Source organism: Chiroxiphia lanceolata, chromosome 19 (genome assembly GCF_009829145.1).
Source record: "Chiroxiphia lanceolata isolate bChiLan1 chromosome 19, bChiLan1.pri, whole genome shotgun sequence".
NCBI classification, from domain to species: Eukaryota; Metazoa; Chordata; class Aves; order Passeriformes; family Pipridae; genus Chiroxiphia; species Chiroxiphia lanceolata.
This window is the reverse complement of record NC_045655.1, coordinates 3,856,931-3,884,064: the sequence shown is the minus strand read 5'-3', so window position 1 is coordinate 3,884,064 and position 27,134 is coordinate 3,856,931. Positions and strand designations below refer to the sequence as shown.

Here is a 27,134-nt window from a genome sequence, read left to right as displayed (position 1 = left end):
TTGACTGTTGGGGAAAAATATGTTCTGTTCCCAGCTCTGTTGCACACTTGCCAAAATGCCTTGGCCAAGTCACAAATCTGTTTAATCTGTTTTTGAAAATGGGGATAATACTTCATGGGAGGGAGCAGGGGGATGATGATGATGAAATTTCAGTGCTCTTTTCCAGCACTTTTTATCAAGAGCTCTGCCTTTTAAAATGGATCCCTTGGGGTTGGAAGGGGATTACTTGGTCTGCAGGGTAAACTCCCCAACTCTCTCCTTGCTCCCTGTTTTTGAGGACTACTGGTGCTGGTTTTCCTGGTGCTCCAGGCTTTCTTACATGCACTGTTCCTGTGGGAATGCTGCTATCCCTGACCTTTGGTGTTGCCTTGGAGTGCAAAAACCACTGGATGTAAGGAGCTGATGTGTGTGCAGTGCCAGTGTGTTCTAATCAAAGGTGTTACAGAAAGGAGAGCAGTGAGTTTAGTTATGATTGAGACCTTGAAATTAGCACATATGGGAACACATAACTTAGTTCTGGAAGGTTATTTCCCTTTATTGGTTCAAATTTCAACCTTTCAAAGGGAATGGTTTGAACAGTTCCTTACTGGGAGTGTTTTCTTGTGTAGTAGGTACAGTACAGCTTTTAAATTCAGATGTAATGATGGTTTTGCTTACCTTTTTGAAGCAAGATTGAACTGAGGTGACTTCAACTTACTAAAACATCAGCAGATGTCTACATTTCAGCTCGAGTGGTTTTCTGCTGAATCAGTCAATTAGCTGGAGGTACCAGTGGCTCCTGATAGCAGGTAAGTGGAGCTGTTGTGGCTGGGACCAGAGCTGGTGGAGGAGGCAGGGAAAAGGCTTTCCTATCCCTTGAAACCATCCCTGAGGTCGGGCTTTTATTGGTAAGAGCCTGGTTGGTGCCTGTGCTTCAGGAATCTGGGCTTGTATTGTTATTACTGGGTGTTGTTTGGAGGGGGTTCATTTTGCTTTATAATGAGGGGAGGTGAGTGAGAGTCTGTGTGTGTGTGTGTCTACACCTAAACTCCCTTTAAATCAAGGCAAAACGACCACTCCTGGACCTGGTTTTTCCAAAGCACATCAAGCCTTTCCCTTCTGTGGGATGAGCACAGTGAGGAGTCTGTCCACTTTCCTCTGGAAACAGATGCTGAACACGGGTCTGAGTTGAACACTTGGGGACATCAATCCCATCAATCCCATGCTTCATGTTTCCGTGCTGTCCCCTTTCCGTGTCTGTGCTGCTGCTCCTTTATCAGGGCAGTGACAATGCTTGGCCTGTATTCTCATGCAGACTTTTATTGAGTCTGTTTTTTTATTCCTGGACGGATTTCCACTTGCGTGACTCTCTGACCGGTTCAATCACGTCTGTTGTTTTTATTCCCTTTTATCCTTCTGCACTTTCCTGCTGCCCCTTGCACAGCCCACGATTTGAGAACTTGGCATGGCCTCAGAACAGCTCAGGAGGAGGAGGAGTGCTTCTTGAGGGATATTTTCCAATAACAACGTGCTTGTTGTAGATTAAATAGTTTCGTTACTTTGTGGCTTTTCAGACTCTTTGGCGTCTTGATTGGTTCTTGAGTGCCCCCACAAGTGAGGAAGGAACCTAAATTTATGGAACACTGTAGAGCAGCCAGTGCACAGAATGTACCTAGAGGGTGTGCACATTCACTAGAGAAGTTTTAGGAATTTGCAAATAGAAGAAAAAGGGAAAGGTAATTTGAACAAACGTTCTGCAGAGTATGATTGGTTTAAAAAAAAATCATCACGGAATATCACACAAAATCTGGATTTCTGCTGAAATAACCAGCCCAGCAGTGTCACCACAGTGAAGCAAGTATGGAATGGCTCTTGAACACCAACCATCTTTAGGTAACTGTGAAATTTAATTAATGCCCCATAGCTGTGAGAGAGGAGGCTGAAAAAAGCCTGTTCTTCGGCCAGACAGGCAGATTTAGGGGGGAAATGAAACACTGCTGTCTACTCAAAGTTCGAGTGGTAGGAAGCAGTTTTTGTCACTCTTCAATGGCCTGAGTTAGTCATGGATTTCTGTGTCGAATAAAGGGCTGTGCTGCTCTTGGAAGCAGAGTTCTGTCTTGAAAAGCCCACCTAAAATAAATGTTGCTTCCTTGATTCGGGAATAATCCTTGTGTGTGCAGGCCTGCCTGGGTGGGTAGCTGCTCTCTGGGTAAGGATTAGGAGGTCTGGGCACAGTTTTGCACTGGAATGCAGGTCTCTGATGAGGTAATCAATGAAGGCTTTTGTTACTAAAGTAATGTATGAGTCACAAGTGCTTTTTTTATGGTTATGCTTGCGTCAAAACACATCATGACAGCACTTGTTCACTGTACTCCTCCTCCTGCCTTAATTGTAAGGGATGTGAGATGCCAAGAGCTGTCTGTTTGGCTCCCAGCAGTTTGCTTTGCTTTGCTGAGAGCTTCCTGTTTAACACTGAATCATATTATTAGAACTTCAGTGTTTCCACGTGAACCTTTGCACCCCCACGAGTACCCTGTGACTGAGGGCACCTCCAACTAACCAGCTTGGTGGTGAAGGATGGAGTGGCTTTGGTTTGTCTGTATCAGCTCAGCTGTGGTTGGAAATCCTGGGCTCTGTGGAAAGTTTGGGAATGGCATTTACTTTGGTGAAAGTTGGAGCTTGCCTGTTTGATAACAGGAAACCATTGTCAAATGCAGTTATCTGGAAGGAAGAAGAAATGATAATTGATTTTTACTTTCCCTGTTGCGAGTGTTTTGTTTCTGTTTTTTTTTAAGCAGGAAACTGTTGTGTTATGGAATGATGTATGTGGGCTCTGTTGGGACTCCAAATAGCTGTTTGCAATTTGGCAAAGACAGAGGCACACAGTCTTTTGGATAAATTTGAAGTTGTTTTTATAGTTTAGAAGGAGATGTAGGGATTGAGACCACACAACCTGGCTCCACATACGGCTTTTGTGTACAGAGATGCTAAACACCCGAAAATGCAGTGTTTCCATAGGCGGAGTTTCTTTTGTGTTCACAGGCTGGGGAGCCTCAAATTCCAGAGGCATTACATGAGCAGTTTTAATGAATTAGTGTCTGGTTTTCCTGCAGCAGATGTGACAAGCAGCTTTATAAGCTGCTTCCCATCGATCGCTGTTTTCCAGCCCTTTTGTGTCTTTCTTTTGCTGAGAGAAAAGCAGGGAAGAGCTCGGTTTCTACAGTAACTGCTGCCTACACTCCTGCCTGCAGGCCAAGTGCTTTCTCAGTCCTGCAGCCTGTGCAGGGCTCCTGCATTGAATTTCTGTACGTTTTGTTTGGGTTTCTAGTTTGTTTTTTCTTTTTGCTCGTTTAACTATTTTACCCTCTAAGAGGAGAGAGGAGAGTGCAGTGGGAATTGGTGATTTGGAGATAGGTAATTTTAATTAACCAGAGCACACTGCCACGACTGTAAGATAACCTAAATGTTTTTGCTGCTGATCGATAGCAGTGTCTGTGTGGTTGGGATGCAAAGAAAATGAGGTGCCTGGCTGCTAAAACAGGAACCTTTGGAAATTTGTGATGGCACTTCCGTGATGCCTGTTTCTGTAGCGTAATAATGCAGGGCAGGGCTGAGATCAGCTTCAGCTTGCTAATGGAATTCTTTACACTTGCAGCAAAATTTGCTGTGGTGGAACAACTCCACGCGTCATCTCAGCCTAAACTCTGAAACACTCCTGCAGAGATTGTGAATACAGGGTTAAAAATACCCAGTTTCTCATGACGTCAGCGCCAAGTGGGAACGAGCTGAGCACCATTTCAGACAAGGTCATGTGTTTATTACTCAGTTGGTGTTTGCTGCTGGTGCTTCAGGAATGTTCCTGTTGTCGTCATCAATATTCTGCTGTCATAGGATCGTTTCTTGACGCAGGCATGCTTGTTCCAGACCCTTCTGAAGGCAGGTCAGCACCGTTCCTGCAAGGAATACCAACCAACAGCTTCCCATACTGCTTATGCACTTGCTAAAACACGAGCAGGGAAGTCTAGAACCGAGGTTTCCCATGGGGGAGCCGTTAATTTACAGCCAGATCGTATTTCCAGCCTTTGCTTACAATTTGGTACAAGTGTTTTATTGGGCAGCTTGAATTAACATGAGGCTAGAGCAATATTTCATCCCTTGTGATGCTGCAGAGATCTTTGCTTTTGAATCTTAAGACATCTGAGAGAGTAAATAGATCAGGAATCTTCAGGGTGTTTTCCATCCTGCTTGATGGCGCACCTGAAAAAACACCCGGATCCTGGTGAAAAGCTCAGAAGGAAAAGTCAAATTGCTGGTTTAAAAATGTTGAGAGTGTTTTGTTCCTCCTGGCAGCAGAGGTCGAGCGTGCCACGGAGCCCTGCTGCTCTCTGTGGGGGGGACATGCTGTGCAGTTATTGATCCTTGGGCCACAGAAATCAATGGCAAAGGATGCAGAGAATTAAGGGGAACACGCACGAGGTCGGGATTTACTCCCCAGAGGAAAAAGCTGCCACTCTTTAAAGGGCAGTTGCTTTTTGGGTAACCTCTAGAAGTGTCCTGACTAGTAATGGCCAGACGTAATTGAATGTAAATTAATGGTAAATTAGCCACATCAAGACTTAGTTTCAAAGCAAGGAGGAGGAGGAATCCATCTGACCACAATGGGGTGTGAACATGGACCTATGGGAAGTGATGCCCTGTTCTGGCTGAGGTGGGTGCTCACATTTCCCACAACCTGTGGTCAGCTGCAAGAAGGACATCAAAAACTTCCTAAAAACCTACTGAAGGAGTTGGGCTTTGTGTGACATTAATCTAAATATTATAAGTAAATTTTTTTGATCACCATCAATAGAGTAAAACAGGTACTCCTGGAGAAGCTTCACAAATGCCATGTTAAAACTAAAATCTCTTACCAGGAGCACAAGGTGGAACTTCATGTAGGTGAACAGGCACCTGCATAAAAAACTTACCCATGGGAGAAAAAGTTCTTCCTGTTTAGGACAATAAGAAAATAATTATGATCTGATTAGTATTGTAATATACTGGATCACCTTTATTCAGTGTATCCGTGGTAAAATTTCCCATGCTCTTAGCATTTTTCCTATTATTGCTTAATGTAATCCTAGGAAAGACTTTGTAAAACAAATATCTGAAGAGTTATTTCTGTTTAAAAGAGTCAAAACAATGCTTACTACAAAAACTTACAGGATTTTTTTCTAGTAACCCATGTTTTATTAGAAATGATTTAGTGGTGGGAGTTCTCACGTGGCTATTCAATATATGACTATTTGGATAGATTTATAGATCTACCTTCATTATTAGTTTGGAAGCCCAGATTTTTAACTGTTGGGTATTTTTAGATTATCTTGAAATAAAAACTGCAGTTCAGTTCAGTTTGTCTTCTTAATAAGTTTTGGGTTTGTTCATTCTTTCAGATCTAAAGGTGATGACTCTATCCAGGAAATGGACTGTGGTATTGACTTCAGTTCAATTAAACACAGCCCAAAGTCTTAAAAATAAATTCTGGATCTGAATAATTTAGTATGCCTGCTCTTGGTGTTGAGCAATCAGAAACCTTTTGGTATAAAATCCAGGAGATGAGGAAGTTAGAAAGTTTAATTGTGTATTTTTTTTGAAAAGGGTAGGCTGAGTAAAGCTGCTGCTTTCTCCTTGGTGTGGGAATTGTTGCTTTTTCCAAGTTATCTGAAGTTACCTCTTTCAGGTGTTTCCAAGACACAGTCTCATCTCTTCTCCCAGGTTTCTGAGTGTTTTATGTGTGGCACTTTGATGGGTGAGAGGAACCTCTTTCTTTAGAGATGCACCTTTCTCTAGGACACAAAGGCACCACACACAGGCTTTACAAGGACTGAAATATATAATTATACTTCAATATTCAAAGCTTTTTTACCCCCCATTGCATTTCTAGTTGTATTTGTTAAGACTCACCTTTTAAGCCTTGTTCATTTAAAAACTGGTTAAAACCCCTAGCTGCATATTGTTTAATGCATAATTGATTTCCTAATAATCCATTGTGATGGAATCAATAATAAATGAAGCAGTAAATGGAGAAAAGATGATGGAATTGGGGTCCTTGTGCTTTCAAACTGAAAGGGGCCTTTCAAACTGGTGGGGCCTGGCCTCGTCCTGGGGGGTGACAGTGGACACACAGAACTGGTGACAGACTGAGGAGGGGAGGGGAGCACTGCTGGGCTGTTCAGGGACCTGGCACACAGGGGGTGTGAGAAGGGGCTAAATGACCTCGATTTTATTATTTTTGTTTTCCCTGGAGAAGCCCAGAGGTGAATCTAATTGCAACCTGAAGGGGAGTTGTAGAAGAGCTGGAGCCAGGCTGTGCTGACAGGTTGGGCACAAGCAGCTGTAGCAGGTTGCAAGCAAGAAATCATACCTGAAATTACACAAATATCAAACCCCTCCACCAACTGAGAGTGCACCTGTAGGAATGAGTTGCCCAGCTCTATCCTTGGCTCCAAAATTCAGTGGGACAAGGCCCTGAGCAGCCTGGTCTAACTGCTCTGAGCAGGAGATTGGGCTGGACACCTTCAGAGGTCGCTTCCAAACTCAGTTTCTCTGAGGTTCCGTTTGAAAGATGTAAAAAACCCATTTTTGCCTGACTTCTAAAATAGAAATGTATCAAAAGTGGGCCTGGAAGTGTGCACTGTAGTACTGGTGATGAAGTGTCAGTGTGCACATCTTCTACCAGAACTATAAATGAATGAATTGGCTGTGAGAGTAATTTTGACTGGAGTGAGTGGAAAGACCAGCTGGGAAGTGGGTCCTAAGTAGGGAGGTAAGAGGAATTAGAAAAGGGATTAGCTTCAAATCTCCCTTCCATGGAAGGGAGGCCATAACCAGTGTGGTGATTTCCATGTTTCTTTGTAAGATCACTGATAATAGCAAAAGGAAGTACAAATAGCATCATCTTAGGCTGCTGTGCAGTCAGAGAAAACGAAGTGGAAAGGCTGTGTTTAGTGGTGCAGATGTTGATGATGACCTCTGCTTCTCTTTGTGGGGGTCACACCACTGCTCTGAACGGATTTGAAGTCAAAAATCAACAAGAGCAATCTCCCAGATGCTGACTGGGTTCTTTTGAGGGTCTTTGGTTTGTAATGTGAAAAGTTGAAGCTGTCCTTGCTCTCAGTAAATCAACAAGAGTTTAAAAGCCTTGCACCTTGTTGTTCTTTTACATCTGCTTAAATCTCAGGGGATCCTTAAGTTACCTGGGGTTCAGTGTCACAGTCAGTGTGAAAGAATTGAATTGTGCAGTGTGAACTGCCATGACTGGGGGGGTTCTCAGTGCTGAACCCTCATAATCTGTTGGAATTTAAAATCTGGAGGTGCTAATAAAAGAGCAGTGGGATGGCAGCTGCTGTCCAGTTTTGGTCCTGGTTCTTGGATGACAGTTCAACTGGAATAATTCAAAAGATACTGAGGCACTGGGTGTCATAGCAAGATTTATGTACAGGGAGAAGATGGAATTCCTACTGCTCTGTTTTGGTTTCCCAGATGAAGACAGGATGAAGTTCCTCATTTTCAATCAGGTTTTCACACAGGCAGAATTACAAGTGTATCATTAGGTTTTCCCTGCAGTACAGAGAGAACTGCTGAGGTGACATGACAAAATACTAGAAATACAGATGGGACAAAACTAGACTTGGCACATTTTCCCCTGAGACACTTCTCTGACACCCTGCAAAGTTGCCAAACTCTGCACAGGTCCTGCCTGGATCAGCATCACTGTGTTTACTGGGAGCTGCAGAGACAGGAAGAGTTTTCTAGGGAGTAGTTTGATGCTTCTTGTCTGTTTTCCAGTAGCCAAACCAAAATGAACATTTTTTTAATTTAAAAAAGAATAATTAAGGCAGTGAGTTGCATTTTAGTTGTGACACCAGTGTGGTTCCCTGGATGACACACTGGCCTCTGCTATGATGCTCCATAGGAAGCACAAGGCAAGGACTCTTCATTGTCAGGAAATGCACAGCATTATTTAACTGCAAATACTGAGAATAGTTGTTTGAAATACATAAAATACAAAATTGGCACCTCAGCTAACTAGTGCAGTTGTGTGTTTGTCACGTGGATACCTGACACACTTTTTGCCATAGAACTGCTTAAATGTGGCTGGTTTGCAAATGTCTGGTTTTAGGAACCTCTTGGTGGCTCTGTCTGATTTCCTGCTCCAAATGGCAGCGTCCTATAAAGGCAGGATGGTGGTTAGATGAGGTACAGAGCTGACAGCTTACAAAACTGCTGCTTTTCTTTCCTTTTGGGTTTTTTTTTTTTTTTCTTTGTAAGTGGGTTGTCTGGATGAGTTTCTCCACCAGCAGCCATCCTGTGGTAGCACATTGTGAAACTGCTGTAAACGCTTTAAACTGTAAGTAAAATCCACTTGGGCTTGTTGAGCTCTAAATGTTGGATGAGGTCTCTCCCTGTGGGTGTGCTGTGGTTTTTGTTTAGTTCATTGTATAACTAAAGAATATGCCAAAACCAACTTGATTCTGATCAAATTAGAACACGTTCTGTACTTTGGTTTTGGAAGTAAATGTCATACATTTGCATAAATGCAATTTATTCAGGAATTCCTTTGGTTAGTACACACTCTTTATTCTGCATTTTGGCTGAATTCCAGCTATAAAAATAGTCATCTGTTGGAAAAACCTGTTTACAAATATGAATCAATTGACAGATGTGGTCTTTTGATAACACCCAGGTGTTTGCATGCTCCAACCAGACAGGGATTTGTGAGTACGTCGTGTCTTCTGTACTAACACCGTCCTTTCAGGCTCAGCATGGGAAAGGCAAACTGCACTGGTGATGCCCTTGGGTTCTCTTGTAGCTCATGACTGTAAGTTCCAAGTTTGTTTGGCACAGTTATGACCTGTGCAATACCCCTGGTTGGCCAAAGCTCCTGGTTTGGGGCTGCATTTTATGGGCGGTTTTTTCCCCACCTTGATCAACATTTGAGAACCTCAGATCCAGGCTGTGCTTTGAAACCTGTGCTTTGGTGTCACCTGAGTCACTGAGCTGCTCTTGCCCTCAGATGCCACAGGGAGATGATGCATCCAGAGGGTGCAGCAGTGTAAGAAGGGAGATGTTTTAATACGTGTGCCTACATGGAATATTGAAGGAATTGTCGAGTACGTGTTTTCTGCCTCTCCGTATTTGTGGTACTTGTGTTGTGAAGATCCACCTCCTACCCATCCACCTTCTCCCCATCCTCACCCTGGTCTGGCACTGTAGGACTCAGGTTGCTCAGTGTTCTGTACAAGGATTTTTCAGTGGGATCAAGGAACGAGCACCTAAAGCAATGTCTGGTTGTTCCCACGTTTTTCTTGAGTTGAAATAAGTTTGGCGTGAAAATATTGAAGTTAAATTTTTCAGTCATGAAAGACATTGGACAGGTGACTAAAATTTACATCTGTCTCTGTGTCTAACAGATGTTATTGTTCACCTGCTCACAGGGACTTCTACTTAATCTTTGGCTGCTGTCTTTACATACACTTGAGGAGTGTTGTCGTTATTGCTAATTAACTGAAATGCTTAGAAAATAGTTTTATTACCAAAACAGCCGAGACCTCTTTCTACTGTCACTAGAACAATATAAACACAAAATATGTCCTACCAGAAAAAGGAAAGGACCGAGTTGTTACTGAAGATACTAAAAAACTCCACAACCCAACCCAGAAACTGGTCCATTTAACTTCCTCGCTGAAACGCGAGCGCAGTTTTTTGGCACAGATTCTGTTCCTAATTTAGTCCGGGGAGCGTGTTTCAGAAATAGGTCGGCTGTTAAACGCGGCCACGGGCCGTGCTGAGGAGTGAGACAGAGAGAAAAGGAAGGTCACTGTGGATTCTTTCTCTCTTTCCTGATCCTTGGGTGTGTATTGTAGGGAAGGAGAATCGCTGCAGTGCGTGTGGCAAGGGACACAGGGAAAATCAAACGCTGCCTTTGTTCTAGAAACATCCTTAGATTCGTTTTAAGAAATAAAAGCCAAAACACAGGAGAGTTCATGTTTTCAAGGCTACTCCACAGCTGAGTGTTCCTTCCAATTCTTACATCACTTTTATGTTTAATATATTTTTCCAGAGAAATGAGCACTTTTTATTTACAGCCTATCTTGCATTCGTAGCTCATTTCTCACCCCTGTTCCAGCATGCTCTTGTTTCCTTTCTGTGTAGAACCAGATCTGCCTAGAAACACTTAAAAAAACCCCAAACCAAACCCCAAACCCAACATTTTGTGAGGTTTGTTTCTGGGTATAGTGTCGTTGGAAAGTCCTTTTCGTCGTGTGGGAGGTGTGTAAATGTCACTGTGGGTTTAGTGTAGTCTGACAGCTTAAGAATGAGGAGATAGTAAAGTTACTTGAACTGTATTTTTATAGATGCTTTTGTTGAAAGGAAATTAAGTTTCTTGTTTGCTCAATCTGTTTATTTACTGAGAAGTTAGAAACAGCTTGTCATGTTTAATTGGGTTCAGTTCTAAATGCTGAGAACATGGATGTAGAAAGGAGAATACTTATAGGTGCTTGCATTGTGGTTTAAATTTCAAATTTCTAAACAATTGCACGTTGTTAATTTATTGTTAGTCATTAAATTTGGGCATGTAATCTCTGGCAATATAGGAAAATGGGCAGTTTATTGAAATTGGGTCTTAAATTCAGCTCTGAAAAAAAGATACTTGACTGTAGTACTACAGCAGCAATATACTCTGTAAATGAGCAGAGTTAGTTTGATATGTGTTTAATTTAATAGGTATTTTAAGAGAAAAGAAATCTCTTAGACCAACCCTATGAAAATGAGTAGACCTCAAATTGGCCACTGTTTATGCTCCTGATTAATTTTGCTATCATGGACCTACTTGTTCATTTGCTGAAGCTGTTCTTTGGCATCATAAAATAATGGGCTTTTGTCTTCAAAACAAACCAGCTTTGGGGGCTGGTGCAGGATCAGGGTGAACCTCAAGAAATTTGGAGACAACACATAAAGTGCCCTTGTTACAAAGGATTTCATTTGCCTGTATTCCTTTCCAGATGTCAGTGTTGCTGACTTGGGGATCTCTTTCTGGTCACGTTGATCTGTCTGTGATCTGTAAATTGGAGATGGTTGTGGGTAATTACATAAGATACTGTAGCTTTTAAATTCTAAATGAGCTTAGGTGGTACGTGCAAGTTATGCAGAAAGTCTTACATTGTGTAAACAAGTGGCTCATATATTTGTGTGTTGTTTTTTTTTTTTTATTTTCCAGCTGTACTTTCAGGTTTCCCAGCACAAACATCAAGATAACATTCACAGCTCTGTCCAATGAAAAGAGAGAAAAACAGGAGGCCCCAGAGTCCCCAGTGAAGCCTGTGCAACCCCAGATCTCTCCCTTAACAATAAACATTCCAGACAACATGGCTCACCTGATCAGCCCTCTCCCTTCTCCCACGGGAACTATCAGGTATTTAAACCCTGCAGGTGGGATGCAGGGCCATGGACAGGCTCAGCACAGCTTCCTCACTCAGTATTTTGCTTTTGAGGTCAAAGTTTGGTTGAAGCTCAGTGTTACCTGCCCTGGAGAAACCACCTTTCTGCTGACTAATAACACAGTTGCATGAACAGTCTGTGATATTCTGATTTAACAAGTTAAATGTGTAACAGTCTGCTCAGGAGCTTGGTATTCTTAGAACAGCAAGACAGCAGATCTTTTTCTTGCATTCCAGCTGATTAAGATTGCTTTTTGCTCTTGCATGCTTATGGCAACACTTTAAGTAAATTTGAATCACACCATTTTTAAACATTCTGATTTGTCACTGTTGCCCCAAAGTTCATCACCGGAACAGATGGTGGTTTGGGTTATCATTAGTGTGGAAAATGGACTTTATTATTGATTAGTCACTGCTGGGAGTAAACAGGCATTTTATTTAAAATCCAGAGTGAGGTGCAGGCTCTGGACAGTGCTCCAGGGGAGCAGGATCTGGGATTTTCCTTGCCCTGCAGCTTCAGTTGCTAACTGTAGCCATTGACCGACCTGTTACTTGGGACCAAACTCAACTAACACAAGCAACCCATCCCCACAAACCAGTAAAATCAGTTCAGACAGAATTGTTGAAATTCCTGGGAAGTTCAGAAGCAAAACTTCCATGTCAAGGCACTGAAAGCTGGTTCAGAGTCATGTACGTGCCTTTGAAAGGTTTTTTTTGTCCCCTCTCACTTCCTGTGTCTTCAGTGGAGCAAAGGGCTGTTCGTGCTTGCTTTTTAAAAATGTACAACTTGTTAATGAAATTTGAATGTAAGGCTAATTGAGTTCTTTCATGCTTGCCAAGATCTTGATCTCAATATTGGAGTGTTTAATGACATCTGTATAAGTGATGGAAGCAGAGAGAAAAGAGATCTAGACTTGACTGTGTAACAGGTTTGCTTTCTTATAAAAATGCAGGGAAAGCACATCTTGCCCAAGAAATGACAGAGCAGGTCATAGGTATTTCAGATAACATCCCATCTATCCCCACAGCCTTTGCCTCACTGAATTTTGTGATTCTCTTCAGGGCTCTCATGCACCTGTTGAGTAGTTTATTACAGACAAAAAAAGACGACAGCTCTGAGTCTATTTTGAGAGCAAAGCTTGACAGCTTCTCTGCAAATCACCCTGTTTTGTAGAAGACTTGTAAACTTGCTTTGATTGTACCATATGTGTGGCTTTGTCAATATATGCTAAAGTGAGCAGAGCAGAGGGATGTTGTCAGCTGATACGTGAAAACACAGAGCAGCAGTGACCTATATTGAAAAAAATAAATTAGCTACACATTTTGGCTCTAATCAAGGATTCTTCTGTACAACACTTAAAAAAATCCAGTCTCCCTCTTATAGTAAGTATATCACTAGTAGCAAATTGTTGGTGGATTTCTTGTGAGGTGAAGCTTGAAGGGTATTTTTATATGAATGTATATTGCCCAATCTGCACTGCTTGTCTCCTTCTGTAGGTGAAAAGGGAGGTAGCAAAAAATGTGAGGGGCCAGGCAGACAAACAAACCTCGACAGATGTAAAATTCGTAAAGCTTTAGTGTATAAATCTGAATAACATTGTCTAGAGTTAATTATTTTTGCATTTTGAACCACAGATTCAAGTTAGGTTTAAAGGTTGTCTGTGGAGATAAGGCTGGTTCTGGGGGCACTGCAGGCTCTGCCATTGGGATTTCTAGTTTTTTGGAATTCCTGAGGGCTGCACTGAAATCGGTTGCAGTATAAACTGCAGAGCAGAGAGCTGCCAGAATTATTTTGGGGAAGGGGACAGACATCACCCACTGACTGTGTCTTTCCTCTTGGTTAAATGGAAATTGCAGAAGCAAACCAGCTTTGTGCAGCTGCAGTTCCTGAGGCCTGTGCGAGGCAGGGGACACTGATAGAAAGATGTCACAGTGGAATTACACACAGTTTTATCTCTGTTTCTCCGTGATGGATGGCAGAATGTGAAGTATTAAGAGATACTCTTGTATGTGTTTGGCACCATCTCTTGCTTTCTAACAGTGTATCTGCTCTGCTGGCCTAATGCTGCATTAAATTAGCTGAGTCAGTGCTGATGCATCCCATTTATAGATCAGAGTATGGGTTTTATACACATGTGTGTGTCAGTATGTGCACATGCCTGTAAACACTGAAAACAATATTGGTTGAGATTTAAATAATAACTAAACCTATTTTTTTCCTCACTGCTTGCTGTATTTTCTCAAATGTGCAAAAACACTGCACAGGAGAGGTGATTTTTTTCTTTTTCTGTGAGCAGACTGAACACAAGCATATGGCAGAAATTCCATGCAAGATGTGTGTCTTGTTTCCAGTTACTGTCTCAAAATTGGTGGTTGCTGATGCAGCTAAAGTGGACTTTGGTGCAGGCAAATCTTACACAAATAGAGTGCAGCCCAATAAATCAGTTGATCCTGGTTCTTCGAGGAGGGAAGGCTGAGCTGCACCTGGCAGGATTCTAATTCCTGTGGCTGAGTTAGCAAGGCTTGGAAGGTGGGGGTTGTGCTGGAAGCCCTGACAGCCTCAGAGCTCTGGTGGTGGCTTTGCTGCAGCAAAGAGCTTTTTGATGAGACACAGTGTGGTGATAAACTGTATAACAAAATAGTAGGATCTTCTTTTTATGCTCTACAGTGCTGCAAACTCCTGCCCATCGAGCCCCCGCGGCGCTGGCTCTTCAGGGTACAAGATGAGTCGTGGGATCCCATCTGACCTACATTTGATGGCCGACAATTCCCAGTCGGAAAACGACAAGGAAGCATCGGGGGGAGATAGCCCAAAGGTAAACACGGCTGGGAATCAATCCCAGAAATGACACCTGGAGTGAACGTGAGATTTGGGGTATTTTGTTTGCCAAAACGTCTGCACTGAGTCATAATTTAAGATCACAGACTTCGAAAACAACATGTAGGGTTTTGTGATCAGAAGTGAGATTGATTAATTGATTGTTTACCCCTCTTCCCCTGGGGGAGAGTCTGTGCAGTCTCAGATACGGATCTGTTCACAGGCTGTTGAAAATTCTTTGCAGTTATATGTGTCTCCAAAATTTATGTTATCTTAAAATTGCTAATCACAAGAACAAAGTTATCTTAGTTTCTTTTCTGACTTCAGATTTTGGTCATTTCAAAAGTGCCTTAAGTCACGTTAGTTCTGCTCTGTGACTTTTGATGTAGAAAGGAGCGTGTATATCTTTATAAAGTTTATTAATGCAGATTTCCTTGTTCCCATACAGGATGACTCTAAGCCACCCTACTCCTATGCACAGTTGATAGTCCAAGCAATTACAATGGCCCCGGATAAGCAGCTCACACTAAATGGAATTTATACGCACATAACTAAAAATTATCCTTACTACAGGACAGCAGACAAGGGCTGGCAGGTAAGCTTGATTTCTGGAATATTTGTTTTTAGTTGGAAGCAATACTGGCAGCTGTAAATGGTCTTGAGCAGTTGGTGCCTCAGAGCCCTTCAGAAACAAGAGTTTGTCAAATGACTGTGTTGTCTTTCTCCTGATTATAAGTCCTCCAGCAAAGTGAGCAATTTGCATTAGTCTCTATTTGAAACATTGCTGTATTCATGGAGTGGTGTTCTCTAAACCTCTAGTACAGACAGACTTTGGGGGAAGGAAAGTACATTTGGCACTGGGTTTGAATACCATCTGCTATCTAGGAATGGTGGTGTGTTCTGTAGCTTACAGTTGTGTAAACATCCGTATTGCTATCTTGAGATAAAATAAGGATATTAAATGTTACAAGTTCAGTTTTATTTGGGAACAGTGATCTTGACCATGCAATAAGTGAAGGAACAAGTGTGTTATCTGTTGTTATCTCGCCCTGGTTCGTGCCCTGTTTTATTTGTGAACTTGCCCATTTCTGTACCGAGTTACACCAAACCCTTCAACTCTGCAGAATTAATTTCTGCTTGCTTTTCATTTTTAAAAGACCAGCCCCAGCGTTTGCCAGGATGACTAACCGAGTACAAATCAGTCTGGCAGAGTCTGCCCACACACACATGAAAGTTCAGTGCCTTTGGTGCTGCTTTGGGTGTCTCAGAGGCCCAGGAGCACAGTTTTGCCCCTTGTAAGGCCCTGGGCACACTGTCCATTGTGGGGGATCAGTGTCACTGGTTGCTGCTCACTCAGCAGCAGGGACATGTCTGGAGTTATTTTCAGGGAGGTGAAAAGTGGAGAAAGTGTGGGGGAGGAAAAGTTAGGAAGTGTTAACACTGGCTGTACAAGTGGAAGGCAGAAGAATGCAGCAGAGGAAGAGAATTTGAAATATTAATCACGTAGTTATTTGTCATGAGACCTACATGAAAGTTGGATCACTTTCCCAAGGTTAGCAGGAACGGAGCTGTTCCTGGCTGTTTGCTAAGGGTTTGGCTAGGCCGGGACTTGGCTGCTGTTGTGGCTGGGAAGTCTCTTTTGTTTCCCTTTCCCACATAACAGTGCAGTATCCTGGCTGCAGACATGCTGACAGATCTGTTTTAGCAACGAGACTCTGTTTATAAAATGTTGGTGTGCGTTTTCCTTCCTATTCTGCAGCACCTTGAGTGTCTGTGTGTGTGATGCTGCTTTACCTGAGCATGGTGAACCCAACACACACACACTGTTGTGCTCAGGTGAAGAATTCTGCTGTAGAACAGGGTGTGTGTTTGGGGGTGTAATGCTGCAGAAAGCCAAGGTGATAGACACAGCAGACACGGTGTGTTCTGGAGTAGTTAATTAGCACCTACGCAGAGAAACAATTGGAAAAGCTGAAAATCAGATGCTGTTCAGACACTGCTCTGCCAGCTTCTATCCATCAGGAGTTGCATTACAGCTAGGGTGATGTAGGGTAGATGTTTGGAATCATATTTGAGGCTATATATGCCCATATTATTCAAAACATAGAGTACACACACATGTATAGTGTCCCAATCCTGTACCTTAATAAATAGCATTGAGATATTTATATCCTTTATTATTCAAAGGTCTCATTTTATTGAGCACTTGAAGACTCTCTGTGAACTTATTTTAGCAGGTATTTTTGGATCTACTCTTTCATTCTAACATATGGAGAAATAAATACAATTTATAAACATGTCCTTGGCATCTTTCTAGTTATGTTTCAATTTTTGGCAGAGAAAACCATCTCTGGTTTCATCAGTTTGCATTTAAGAAACCATACATGGTTATCATTGCTTTAAGTTCTCCAAACTTGCCATCAGGGTCATGAACTCAGATATTTGAGCAAGATTTACATTTGATTTTGCAAATTTTTGAGGGCTTTTGTTAACATAAAGCTTTTTGTCCTTTTACCCCTGTTCCCCCACGAGTATTTCAGCAGGAACACTTAGCAGCAGTTTCTTCTCGTTCAGTGATAATACTGAGAGAGATTTTGGGGTTTATAGATCTTAAAAATTAAAAATAAAATGTAAAAAGTCCTGTGTGCAAAGCCAGGCACAGACAGAGCCACTCGAGGGTGTCAGCAGTTCTGTACCTCACTTGGATGCAAGAGTGGGGGGGGTGTTGCAGCAAAGGGAGGACACAGGAACGTGCAAAGAGATCGTGGTAACAAAGATCTCGTGGAAAACCCGGTTCAGGACCTGCTGCCACTTGGTGTTTTTCTAGACACACTGAATCCTTGGCTCCTTTATTAAGACAGACTGGACTGTGGGTGAACTCCCAACAACCCAGCTGCCTTTGGAACTTGTGTAATTTAACCTTTTCTTTCTGAACTGTGGAACAGTAGCAGGGTTATGGTCTAGGATCAAAAATCAGTATCTGCTGTGTTCTGGCCCTCTTAGAAGGAGCTGACACTCTGTGGGACACCTGGGGAAGGGTTGTGTATGAACACTGATAATTTTTCTTTATTTTTTCTTTTTAACACTGCATTCTGCACAAGTATTTGTGGTGTCCTAACAGTTGGTTGCTATCACCGTGTTTCTCATGAGTGATTTAAATGGGATTCCTGTTATTTCCAATTAGAATACTGGGTTTTTAATTGTTGGGAAGGGTTTGACAAATGCAAGAGTCCTTTCAGGTTTATGGCACTACCTTGACAGTGCTCTGAGTTCTGTTGAATTAAGGAATTAAAGAGCTGAACCCCGAGTCTCCTATAGTACAAACTGCTGCACTAGGCCACATTCTGACTTGGAAAAGTTATATGAATTCTACATATTTTTTTATGTTCCATAGAATTCAATACGTCACAATCTCTCTCTGAATCGTTATTTCATCAAAGTACCACGTTCCCAGGAAGAACCAGGCAAAGGCTCATTCTGGAGGATAGACCCTGCCTCTGAAAGCAAATTAATAGAGCAGGCTTTTAGGAAAAGGCGGCCTAGGGGAGTACCTTGCTTTAGAACCCCTCTGGGACCACTCTCTTCTAGGTAAGGAAAAACAGATGAACAAAAAGACTATGGCTGTTGTTTAATCTTCAGGCTGATACAGACTTGGATACAGTCACCAGTTTAGTAATTTAATTTCATCCAGATTCAGTGTTTGAATTCTGTGTGGCTCATTAGGAGGCTGCCCCATACACCAGGCTTGTGTTTACTGCTTGTTTTCAGTGTTAAAAGAACTCTGTTTGCATAACTAACTATCAGACTGTTAATGTAAGCAAGCCTTGCTGTACCTTTGGTGGGTTTTACAGAATTATAACTTTAATTTCTAACTGCCATCTACTGGATTTTAAAACTGTTTGCAAAGAAAATTCTCACATACCGACTACCATTCTGTTGACCTTAGAGATGCCAATTGTGTATTCAGTTTGATAATGCTCGAGCAGAATTCATGATGGGGAAATTACCTGGGTTTAAATTATTCCCTCTGTAAAGTTATGGCCTTTCTGCTGGTGCAGATCTGTTACTACTTGCCCTATAGCCTGAGATTTGCTCATCGTTCTTCTCCACCAGAAGAAACGTTCATGTTTCACAGATTGCTTAGGGTCTCCCTAAGAAGGCATCCAGCCACTTCTTCTCTGTTAACTGTACTTGGTGTTTGCTTTTAAATCCTGTCCCTGTTTAACAGAAGCTTTCTAAAAGATCCTGGGATCTGGGTTGTAACTCGAGGTGCCCTCCCCTTCTGTGGGCCGCGTGTTACGGTCTCCTTAGAGGAAGGTTAAAACACATCAGCTGCTGCTTTCATTTTTAACTACAGAAGTGCCCCAGCTTCTCCTAATCACTCTGGAGTGTTGTCTGCACACTCCAGTGGCGTCCAGACCCCCGAGAGCCTGTCCAGGGAGGGGTCTCCCGTCCCGATGGAACCTGAGCCCAGCACTATCCAGCCAAAACTCGCCGTCATACAAGAAGCGCGATTTGCACAGAGTGCCCCAGGTGAGGAGCCCTGGGCTGGGCTGGGGCTGGGGCAGGGAGGGGGCTCATGCAGAAATAGTGCCAAGACTTCACCAAAAAAGGATGTATATTTAATCTCTTAACCTTCAGAGCAAATCTGTGAGAAACTCAGAAACGGGGAGATTCTGTTTGCAGGGGGCTGCTCCAGCACCCTGGATCACATTGCCAAGGAGAGGCTGTGCCTCTGTCCTGTGTAGGACTGTGCTGTCTTGTAACAGTTGTCATTGCTTTCAAAGTGTATTCTCTCTAATTAAAGAAAAAAAAAAGAAAATAGAAGGTTACATGTGTTACAGAAATAAGGAAATGCCTTTCACAGCTCTGTGATCATCTCATCCTTTCAAAACTAGGGATAAAAGAATTGGAAGGGTCAAGAGAGAGAAGAAATTTCCTATTTAAAACAAAAGGGCATAAGGCATGATGGGATAAGGATGTGTTTGTTTAATTACCTTAGTTTATATATGTTTCCATCCATTTTCTTGGTGATGTTGTGGCACTACAGAAGTGCCAGTGATCATTCAGTGGAGAGGACAAACATGGTCCTGAACACAGGCACCAGGATCTCCCAGCCTAAGGATGTGGAGAGCGTTGCTGATGCAGACGTGCTCCACACACCACCTGAAGCACATACATGTTCCCTTCTGTGGAGAGGGGATTTTCTTTGTCAGTGTAGCTGCAGTGGGGGAGAGCTGGGGGGTGCCCAAATGGAGTGTGGGTTTTACTGAGCCAGGACAGCCCTTACCCCAGGTCTGTGGCTGGGAATAACCACGTGTCATAGTCTTCATTGTCCAGTGTTACCTTTTGGATTGTTAGTGAAGGAGGTAGTTAAACCTCTGAAGCTTTAGTGTTAAGTTTAAAAGAATGATAGGTTTAAAAGAAATAATTAAAATTGGCAGCCTAATTTTGATCTCTCTCGTAGGATCACCTCTCTCTAGCCAACCAGTTTTAATTACTGTACAACGGCAGCTACCACAAACTATTAAACCCGTCACCTACACTGTTGCAACTCCTGTGACAACATCAACATCCCAGCAGCCTGTAGTTCAGACAGTTCATGTTGTCCACCAGATCCCAGCTGTGTCAGTCACCAATGTGACTGGATTAGCACCAGCAAACACTTACACTGTCGCGGGACAGGCCGTCGTCACGCAAGCGGCGATGGTCACCCAGCCCAAGGTAGAACCTCAAGAGAATGGAGACCACAAGGAAGTCAAAGGTGAGAACCTGGGGGGTTGTTTTGATCCCTCTTTATGCAGAGGGATCAGTATTTGAAACTTGAAGTCATAGAACCATAGAGTGGTTTGGGTTGGAAGGGACCTTAAACATCATCTCGTTCCAACCCCCTGCCATGGGCAGGAATGCAGCCCATTAGACCAGGTTGCTCCAAGCCCCATCCAACCTGGCCTTGAACACTTCCAGGGATGGGGCATCAGTACTTCCAGCCATGTTTGGCTAAAACTGAAGATTTTGCATCATCATTTCTCAGATAGGATGAAGCAAGTAATAAAATGATAGATGCACTTTCCCACTGAGGGTGATTGAGTGAAACCAGGTGGTTCTTTACCACTTTCTTGTTTTTAACCAGGTTTTGTCCCCTGTTTTGCAGTGAAAGTGGAGCCTCTCCCTGCTATTAGCCATGCTGCAATAGGAGCTGCTAGTCGGATCATCCAGACATCTCAGCCCACCCCCCTCCAGACAGTCACCATCGTGCAACAGGCGCCCCTGGGGCAGCACCAGCTGCCCATAAAAACTGTAACGCAGAACGGAACGCACATAGTGCCCATCACCACGGCCCTGCCGGGGCAGGGCACTGCTGGTACGTATGGCAGGGCTGTGCTTTGGCCAGGGAAACCTCACAGCACCACTGCTGCCTTCTCAACTCTGTCCCTGTGTCGTTCGTAGTTAGGCTGAAGAGTGATTCCACAGAAACTGAAGCTCACAGCCCTGCAAGGGGCTCTTCCTTCCCTGTTGGTGAGAAGGGGTTTCTCCTCACTGAGCATCGCCTGAACATCATCTTACTCTCTTTGTGGTCGTTATAGGGATGTTCTGAGTGGTGACAACCCGTCCTCCCTCCTAATTAAACCTGGATAGGACACCTTCCACCATCCCAGGTTGCTCCAAGCCCCATCCAACCTGGCCCTGGACACTTCCAGGGATCCAGAAGCAGCCACAGCTTCTCTGGGCAACCTGTGCCAGGGCCTCCCCCCCCTCAAAGGGAACAATTTCTTCCTAACATCTAATCTAACCCTGCTCTCTGTCAGTGTGAGGCCATTCCCCCTTGCCCTGTCACTGCCTGCTCCTGTAAATAATCTCTCTCATCCACAGGCCTGTGGCACCCCTGTCCTGATCCCTTTTCCTGTGAAGCCTCAGTGACTTCAGTGCTGTCATTACTCTTTTACCGAGATAGAAACAAGTTTTAAAAGAAGTTCCTCCAAAACAAAGCCATTCAAATGGTATCTGATCCCAGGTGGTTTGTTGGGAACCAAGCAACAGGAAAACCAGAACTTGGTTGTTGGCTTTTTGAATTGTTACTTTTTATCCTGATTTTATTGAATCTGTGCTAAAAACGACCAAAATTCTGTAAGATTTTGAGATGATTGTTATCTGAATCCCCTTGTTCCCCTCTGGAACTGGGCAGGCTGTGCTTTGTCATCATTCCATACATTCCATACATTCCCACTTGCTTTGCTTTGCAGGTGCACACAGCTGGTTCTTACAGTTTTGCTTTGAATGTTACCTGATACTGAAGGAGGTTTTGTGTCATAAAATATGTTTACAGAAATATTTTAGGGCTACCTTATATCAATTTCTTGCCTGCATTTCTGCTCTAAAGTCTTTCTGATGGAGCAAATTATCTGCTTAGTTCTTTTTTACTCCTCTGACGTTTATAGGTCAAGTGTTGTGGCTGCTGCCACTTCACTTCCAGCTTAAGAGCAGCAAAGGCAATCACAGTCAGACCTGAGGTGCACTTTCTGTGTCAGAAAGGATGTGTGAATTGAGCTGAGAGCCATGTGAAATACACTGAAAAGTTATTTTTGAATGTAAGAAATAAGTCCTTTTGTCTCTTTCCTGGATTCTTAAAACTCAGCTGATTTCAACATGTTCCCTGACAGGGCAGCTGCTGGGTGTGTGTAGGGAATGTGGCTGCACGTAGGAGTAGAGTTGTGGTGCTTCCCACTGTGTCACTTGTGTGACAGGGTGGGAGATTCCTGGGCTTTAAATATCTCCTGAGGTGTTCACAGTGTGAACAGCAAGTGAGGAGTACTCCAGGTCCTGGTCTCTCTGTTGCAGTTACTCCTGAACCAGCAAGAAACCAGGTAATTCTCAGGCAAAGCATCTAAAGGGGGAACTGGGCCCACAGAAACACAGATTTGTTTGTGTGTGTCTGTGTTAGCACGGGCAGGTCTGTGTTTACACACACATTTGTGTGTGTTTGTCCTTGGAGAAAGAAGATTTGTGCCATCTGAAAGCAAAGAAATCCAGAGCAATTCCCGTTCCATTTTCCATGTGTAGTAAGCAGGTGCTGTGAGATCCTGCTCTCAGCAGAGCAGCTTGGCAGCACTGCCTGGTCCCTGTGAGTCAGCTGAATGCTCTGAGGTCCAAAAGAAACTCAGGCTTCTTATTGCACAGTAAAATTTTGTAACTGGATATTCTGTGTTTCAGCTTTCAGTGTAGATTTCAAACATCATCATTCTTTCATGCATTTCCTACTCCCACATATCAGCTGTGGCTGCAGCCAGTGGGTCTCTTGCTACTCACCAGGCCCTGGAGTGAATAATCACAGAATCACAGGGTGCTTTGGGTTGGGAGGGACCTTAAATCTCATCTCATTCCACCTCCCTGCCATGGGCAGGGACACCTTCCACTGCAAGAATCGAACGGGATAATGCAGTGACAGTCTTAATGTGGGTTTGAAAGTGAGAGGTGAACTTCTTGATTTTATCTAAGCAACAATAAATTTGCAGGAAGGCATTTTATTCAGGAGTTACATCTCCATGGCCCCTATTCAGAAATGGTACAAGGAGTAGCTTTTCTAATGGGAGCTGAATGACTGCTGAGATACAAGAGCAGATTGATTTACAGCTTGGTACATGCAGAGGTGATATTCCAGGTGTTCTCTAGGATGGCTTGCTATGAACAAATTACAAGTTTAGCACATAATAATTTCTCATGGACTGGATGTTTCAGCTCCACTAGCAGGGAATGCTGTGATAATGTCAGTGAAGTGCTGAGAGGAGGGAGCAGGAAAAACACAGGTGGTTTGATAATGTCTAGATAAAGTTTCCTGAAGTGCAAGGAATGAGTAATCTGTAATTAGTATTTTACATTCTTTGCAAAGACACTGAATGACTGATTTAATAATATTAATAATACTGAGGAAGGGGCTGATCACAGGCAGAGGGAGGAACCTCTGGGTGTCTGAAGGATTAAAGGCCTGGACTCACCCATTAGTGGTGCCCTGTGCTGTCTTGTCCATGGAGGGAAATTAAAATCTAGTATAGGATATTCAAACTGTTTTTTTCTGTCAATCTAATGCTGTTGTGGATCTGAATCTAATCACATGTGTCCAGTACCACTGGTGCTTGTTCCAGCCCTGCCCTTATGCTGTGGGTGAATGCCTTGTTACCCCTCCCAGGGGAATTGCTGCATGTGTCATGTGCATCTCCTGGCTCTGAATTCCAGAGCTTTCCTGCAGTAACTTACAGCCCCAGCTGGGTCTGGCATGGTGCTGTTCTCCTTCCAGGCCATGTCACACATCTGCAGTGATCAGAGACGTGGCCAGAACCTGCCCCAGGGTTTGTGAATCCACCTCCCAGTTCTGTCACAGGCTATGGTATTGATTTGCTTCCAGTCATTGAATCTTTCCCTGTCTTCAGTTCTCCAGTGACTAAATGAAGCTGCTTCCCCGTTCTCCCACCTGTGTCCAAATCAGTTTGAATGTTGAGTGGGAAAAATGTCCTTCAGGTTGTGCAGATTAAACAATCACCCCCAAATCTCACCTGGGCTCCACGTGGAGCCAATAAAGGAATTGACCATTTAATGACAGTGCAGGTTTGCTGCCATATCCCCTGACTTGACAAGGGTGGGGGTGCTGAGGTTTTTATTCCCTCTTTTCCAGCTGCTGCAAGTCCTTTGCATATGTTGGCCACCCACGCGTCCGCATCGGCGTCGCTGCCCACCAAGCGCCAGAACGGAGACCAGTCGGAACAGCAGGAACTCAAACGTATCAAAACAGAGGATGGAGAGAGCATAGTCATAGCTGTGAACGTGGACACCCCACCCGTGGCAGTGAGTGACAAAGGCAGTCAGAACTAGAAACTTAGGGGAGTTTTCTTTTTTTTTTTTTTTTTTTTTTTTTTTTTTAAGAAAAAAAAAAACAAAAACAAAACAAACGCAAACTCCGTGGTGCCAAAAGGAGACACTTAAATCTTAACACCTAAAACGTTGGAACATGTTCTCACGCAGTGGGGAAAGGGGCCCTGTGATCAGACTTCAACTTTCAGCACTGAAACAAAACCCAAACACAGGTGGCCTTAAAACTTGGTAATTTAAAAAGTCAAAACTGCAGAACCGTGTTGTTGTAGAGGCTGTTCCCCCTCTGCTCCTGCCCCACCGGACTGTGTGTGCTGGGGGGGGGCTGCAGCTTTAACAGGACCTGTCAGATGATTTCCAGGACTGAGGATCTCAGTGTAACGGCAGCATGATAGCGCTTAGTGTGACTGGTTTAACGATTGTATATTCCTAAAGGGAACAGAGGCAGGAGCCATTCCGACACCGTGGCAGCTACGCCTTTCCGAACCACCCACCCATGCAGTTGTTGGTAGATAATGCAGTATTTTGTTGTTCACATGTGGAATTAGAAAATTTTTGAGGTGTATTTTCATTTCTTTGCAAAACAATGGGGTCTTTGACATTTCAAATCACTCCATTTCTACTCCGGAAACTTTGGAATCACACAAATACTTTTCATGTGAAATTTTGTTTGGTAAAAAACTGAATGTAGGGTTTTTTTAACCAACGGAATGATTTACTTTTGTCTGTCCTGTTCAAGTTCAGATAAAGCTACTTTATTACATCTGCAAATTTTCATATTTTAGCAGTTGCCTGATAAATTTAATCAAATTTTATTACCATGTGTAGTGATCAAACGCTTCTTTGGGCTTGCATGTAACTGATTAGAAACTCTGATGTAAATGAGCCGTTAACTGACGTAAAGAACTGCTATGGATTTGACCAGAGCTGCACTTACCTGTTTCTCTCTCTGCTACCTTTTGCTGTTTGTTACTTTGTGTTGACTTTGACTGTCCCTGGCATATTTTTCCAGTCTAAAGTAAAACAAGAGTCTCGCTTAATATTGTGTATGTTTAAGATAACAGACTGTTCTTCATTTAGAAAGAGGAAATTCTTTATCACGAGTCCTTTTAAAAAGAGTAAAATTATCTTGTCAGAGGTATATTCGATATTTTTAAGCTTAAGCACCCTTGAGTAGAAATTAATCTGCCCCATTTCTCTGTAACACTTCGATGTCAGACACTGACCTCCGGGGTCTCCATGACCAGTAGCTGTTGTGGTTTTCTAACAGTGGCTACCAGATTATGGTAATAATAATAATAATTATTATTTTTTTTTTTTTTAAGTGTGTGTTCTGCAGTTGAACATTTTAAAATGTATCGGTAATTTCTCACTTTAATGTGGTAATAGATTCCACTTTACATTTCAAAATTCAATTGAAACAAGGCTGCTGTTCAGTCTTCAACTCACACAACGTCTTAGTTCCTCCTGCAGCCAGGTGAGTGGAAGCGTTGGCTTCATGGGAATCTGGTTTTTGTCCTGTTCTGTAATAAAGATGCATTATTTATATTTCCTTTCCCGCTGTGAAAGGAAAAACTGTATTTTCACGATGGACTGAACAGTTTGGAGTGGTTATTTTAGGCAGCTTTTGGAAACTATTTACCTAAAGACCAAATATGAGAAATCTGTACAAGTTTTGTGTTCATCCACACAATGGAACTGTTACAATGTCTCTGCAGATAATACATATTAAAAAACTATGAAAAAAAACTCTACACAAGCTGGATTTATAACAGGCATTTAAAAAAAAAAAGCATAACTTGAAAAGAAGCATTTCTGTACAATTGCAACGTTTTCTTTAGAGGTTTTAAAAATAAAAAAAAAAAGTAAAGTTTTAACATACTTTTTTTAAGAAAAAAAATCCAGTACTAGTAATTTAATTTGGTGTTGAATGAATTGACTAGAATGTGGTTTATTTTCAGAAGTGAGAATCTGTTCACAACTAGGGCTAGGTGAATAATAGTGTATAAGATTTTTTAAATAAAATTAAATTTTATTCAGCAAATTAACCAAGTTGAAATTACTCAACAAGTGTGTTTGAAATACTGATGCATATTTTGGGGTGACTAATGCAGTTTCTGCTGGCAGTGCCACAGGACAGTGTCAGACCCAACAAGCCAAGGTGTCCCTTCCTGACCCTGTGTCCTGGGAGCCAAGGGCATGGATGGGTCTGGGACTGGCCCCTGCCAGGGCTTCACACTTTGGTGCACATGGAATTGGGCACAGGAATGTGTCTGTGTTGAGATGGATCATTATTTCTGTAAAGAAGTGTGAGGAGATGGCACTTTGTGGAATCACTGTCATGAACACGGGCTTGGTTTCTGATCCCCTTTTCCCGTTACATTCCCTTTGTTTCTCATCAGAGTTGGGGAAATGCTTTTGACCAACAACCAGGAAAGCTCTACTGGTCAGGTTTTCATGTCAGTGCTTTCAGGAGTTGGGGAGAAACCAAAGGAGGGCTGTGGAGCTGCTGGGAAGGGCTGGGGCGTTTGGGGCAGGAAGAGCAGAACCTGCTCCTGGAACAGAAGGAATGGTCTGGATGGGCTGTGGTGGGAAATTCCCCCTCTTCTCCTGCTGACCAGAGGAGTCATTGACTTGTTTGGGGAAAAAGAAAATAATATAAATGCTTAAGCTGTAGGCAGTGCAATGGTGTGATTGTTACTGTGCCATGGAGGGCAGGGGGAGCAGCAGGGACCCAGCCCGGCATTCCCAGGTGTGCAACACTCCATGGCTGTTGTGTCCTGCACAGCCCCTGTCTGCAGGAACTGCTCGTGCCTCATGTGTGCCAACTGTACTGATTAATCTTGTATTTTCTACTTCAGGGTGGATACCCAAAGGTCCTGAGAGAAATCTTCATGTTCCGTGGTTTCTGCTGGCAAACACCTGGAATTGCCATAGAATTTATTGCAGTGGCTCGTTGTTTAGACTTTTCCTGTCAGGATTTTGAACTGTGACAC

The 27,134-nt window shown here is 43.0% G+C and overlaps 1 protein-coding gene across 9 annotated transcripts in view; it reads left to right on the top strand.

The window, feature by feature from the left end:
• FOXK2 (forkhead box K2) overlaps positions 1-26,186 on the top strand; it is a 69,403-nt gene extending 43,217 nt beyond the window's left edge. For all 9 annotated transcript variants that reach the window (XM_032706366.1, XM_032706367.1, XM_032706368.1 and 6 more), the window contains 8 exons: positions 11,240-11,434; positions 14,128-14,275; positions 14,726-14,872; positions 17,672-17,865; positions 18,635-18,810; positions 19,745-20,041; positions 20,432-20,641; positions 23,945-26,186. In XM_032706366.1, the coding sequence (XP_032562257.1) occupies positions 11,240-11,434; positions 14,128-14,275; positions 14,726-14,872; positions 17,672-17,865; positions 18,635-18,810; positions 19,745-20,041; positions 20,432-20,641; positions 23,945-24,141 (1,564 nt within the window). In that variant the 3' untranslated portion in view covers positions 24,142-26,186. The remainder of the gene's footprint in view (positions 1-11,239; positions 11,435-14,127; positions 14,276-14,725; positions 14,873-17,671; positions 17,866-18,634; positions 18,811-19,744; positions 20,042-20,431; positions 20,642-23,944) is intronic.
• The last annotated feature ends 948 nt before the right edge of the window (positions 26,187-27,134 follow it).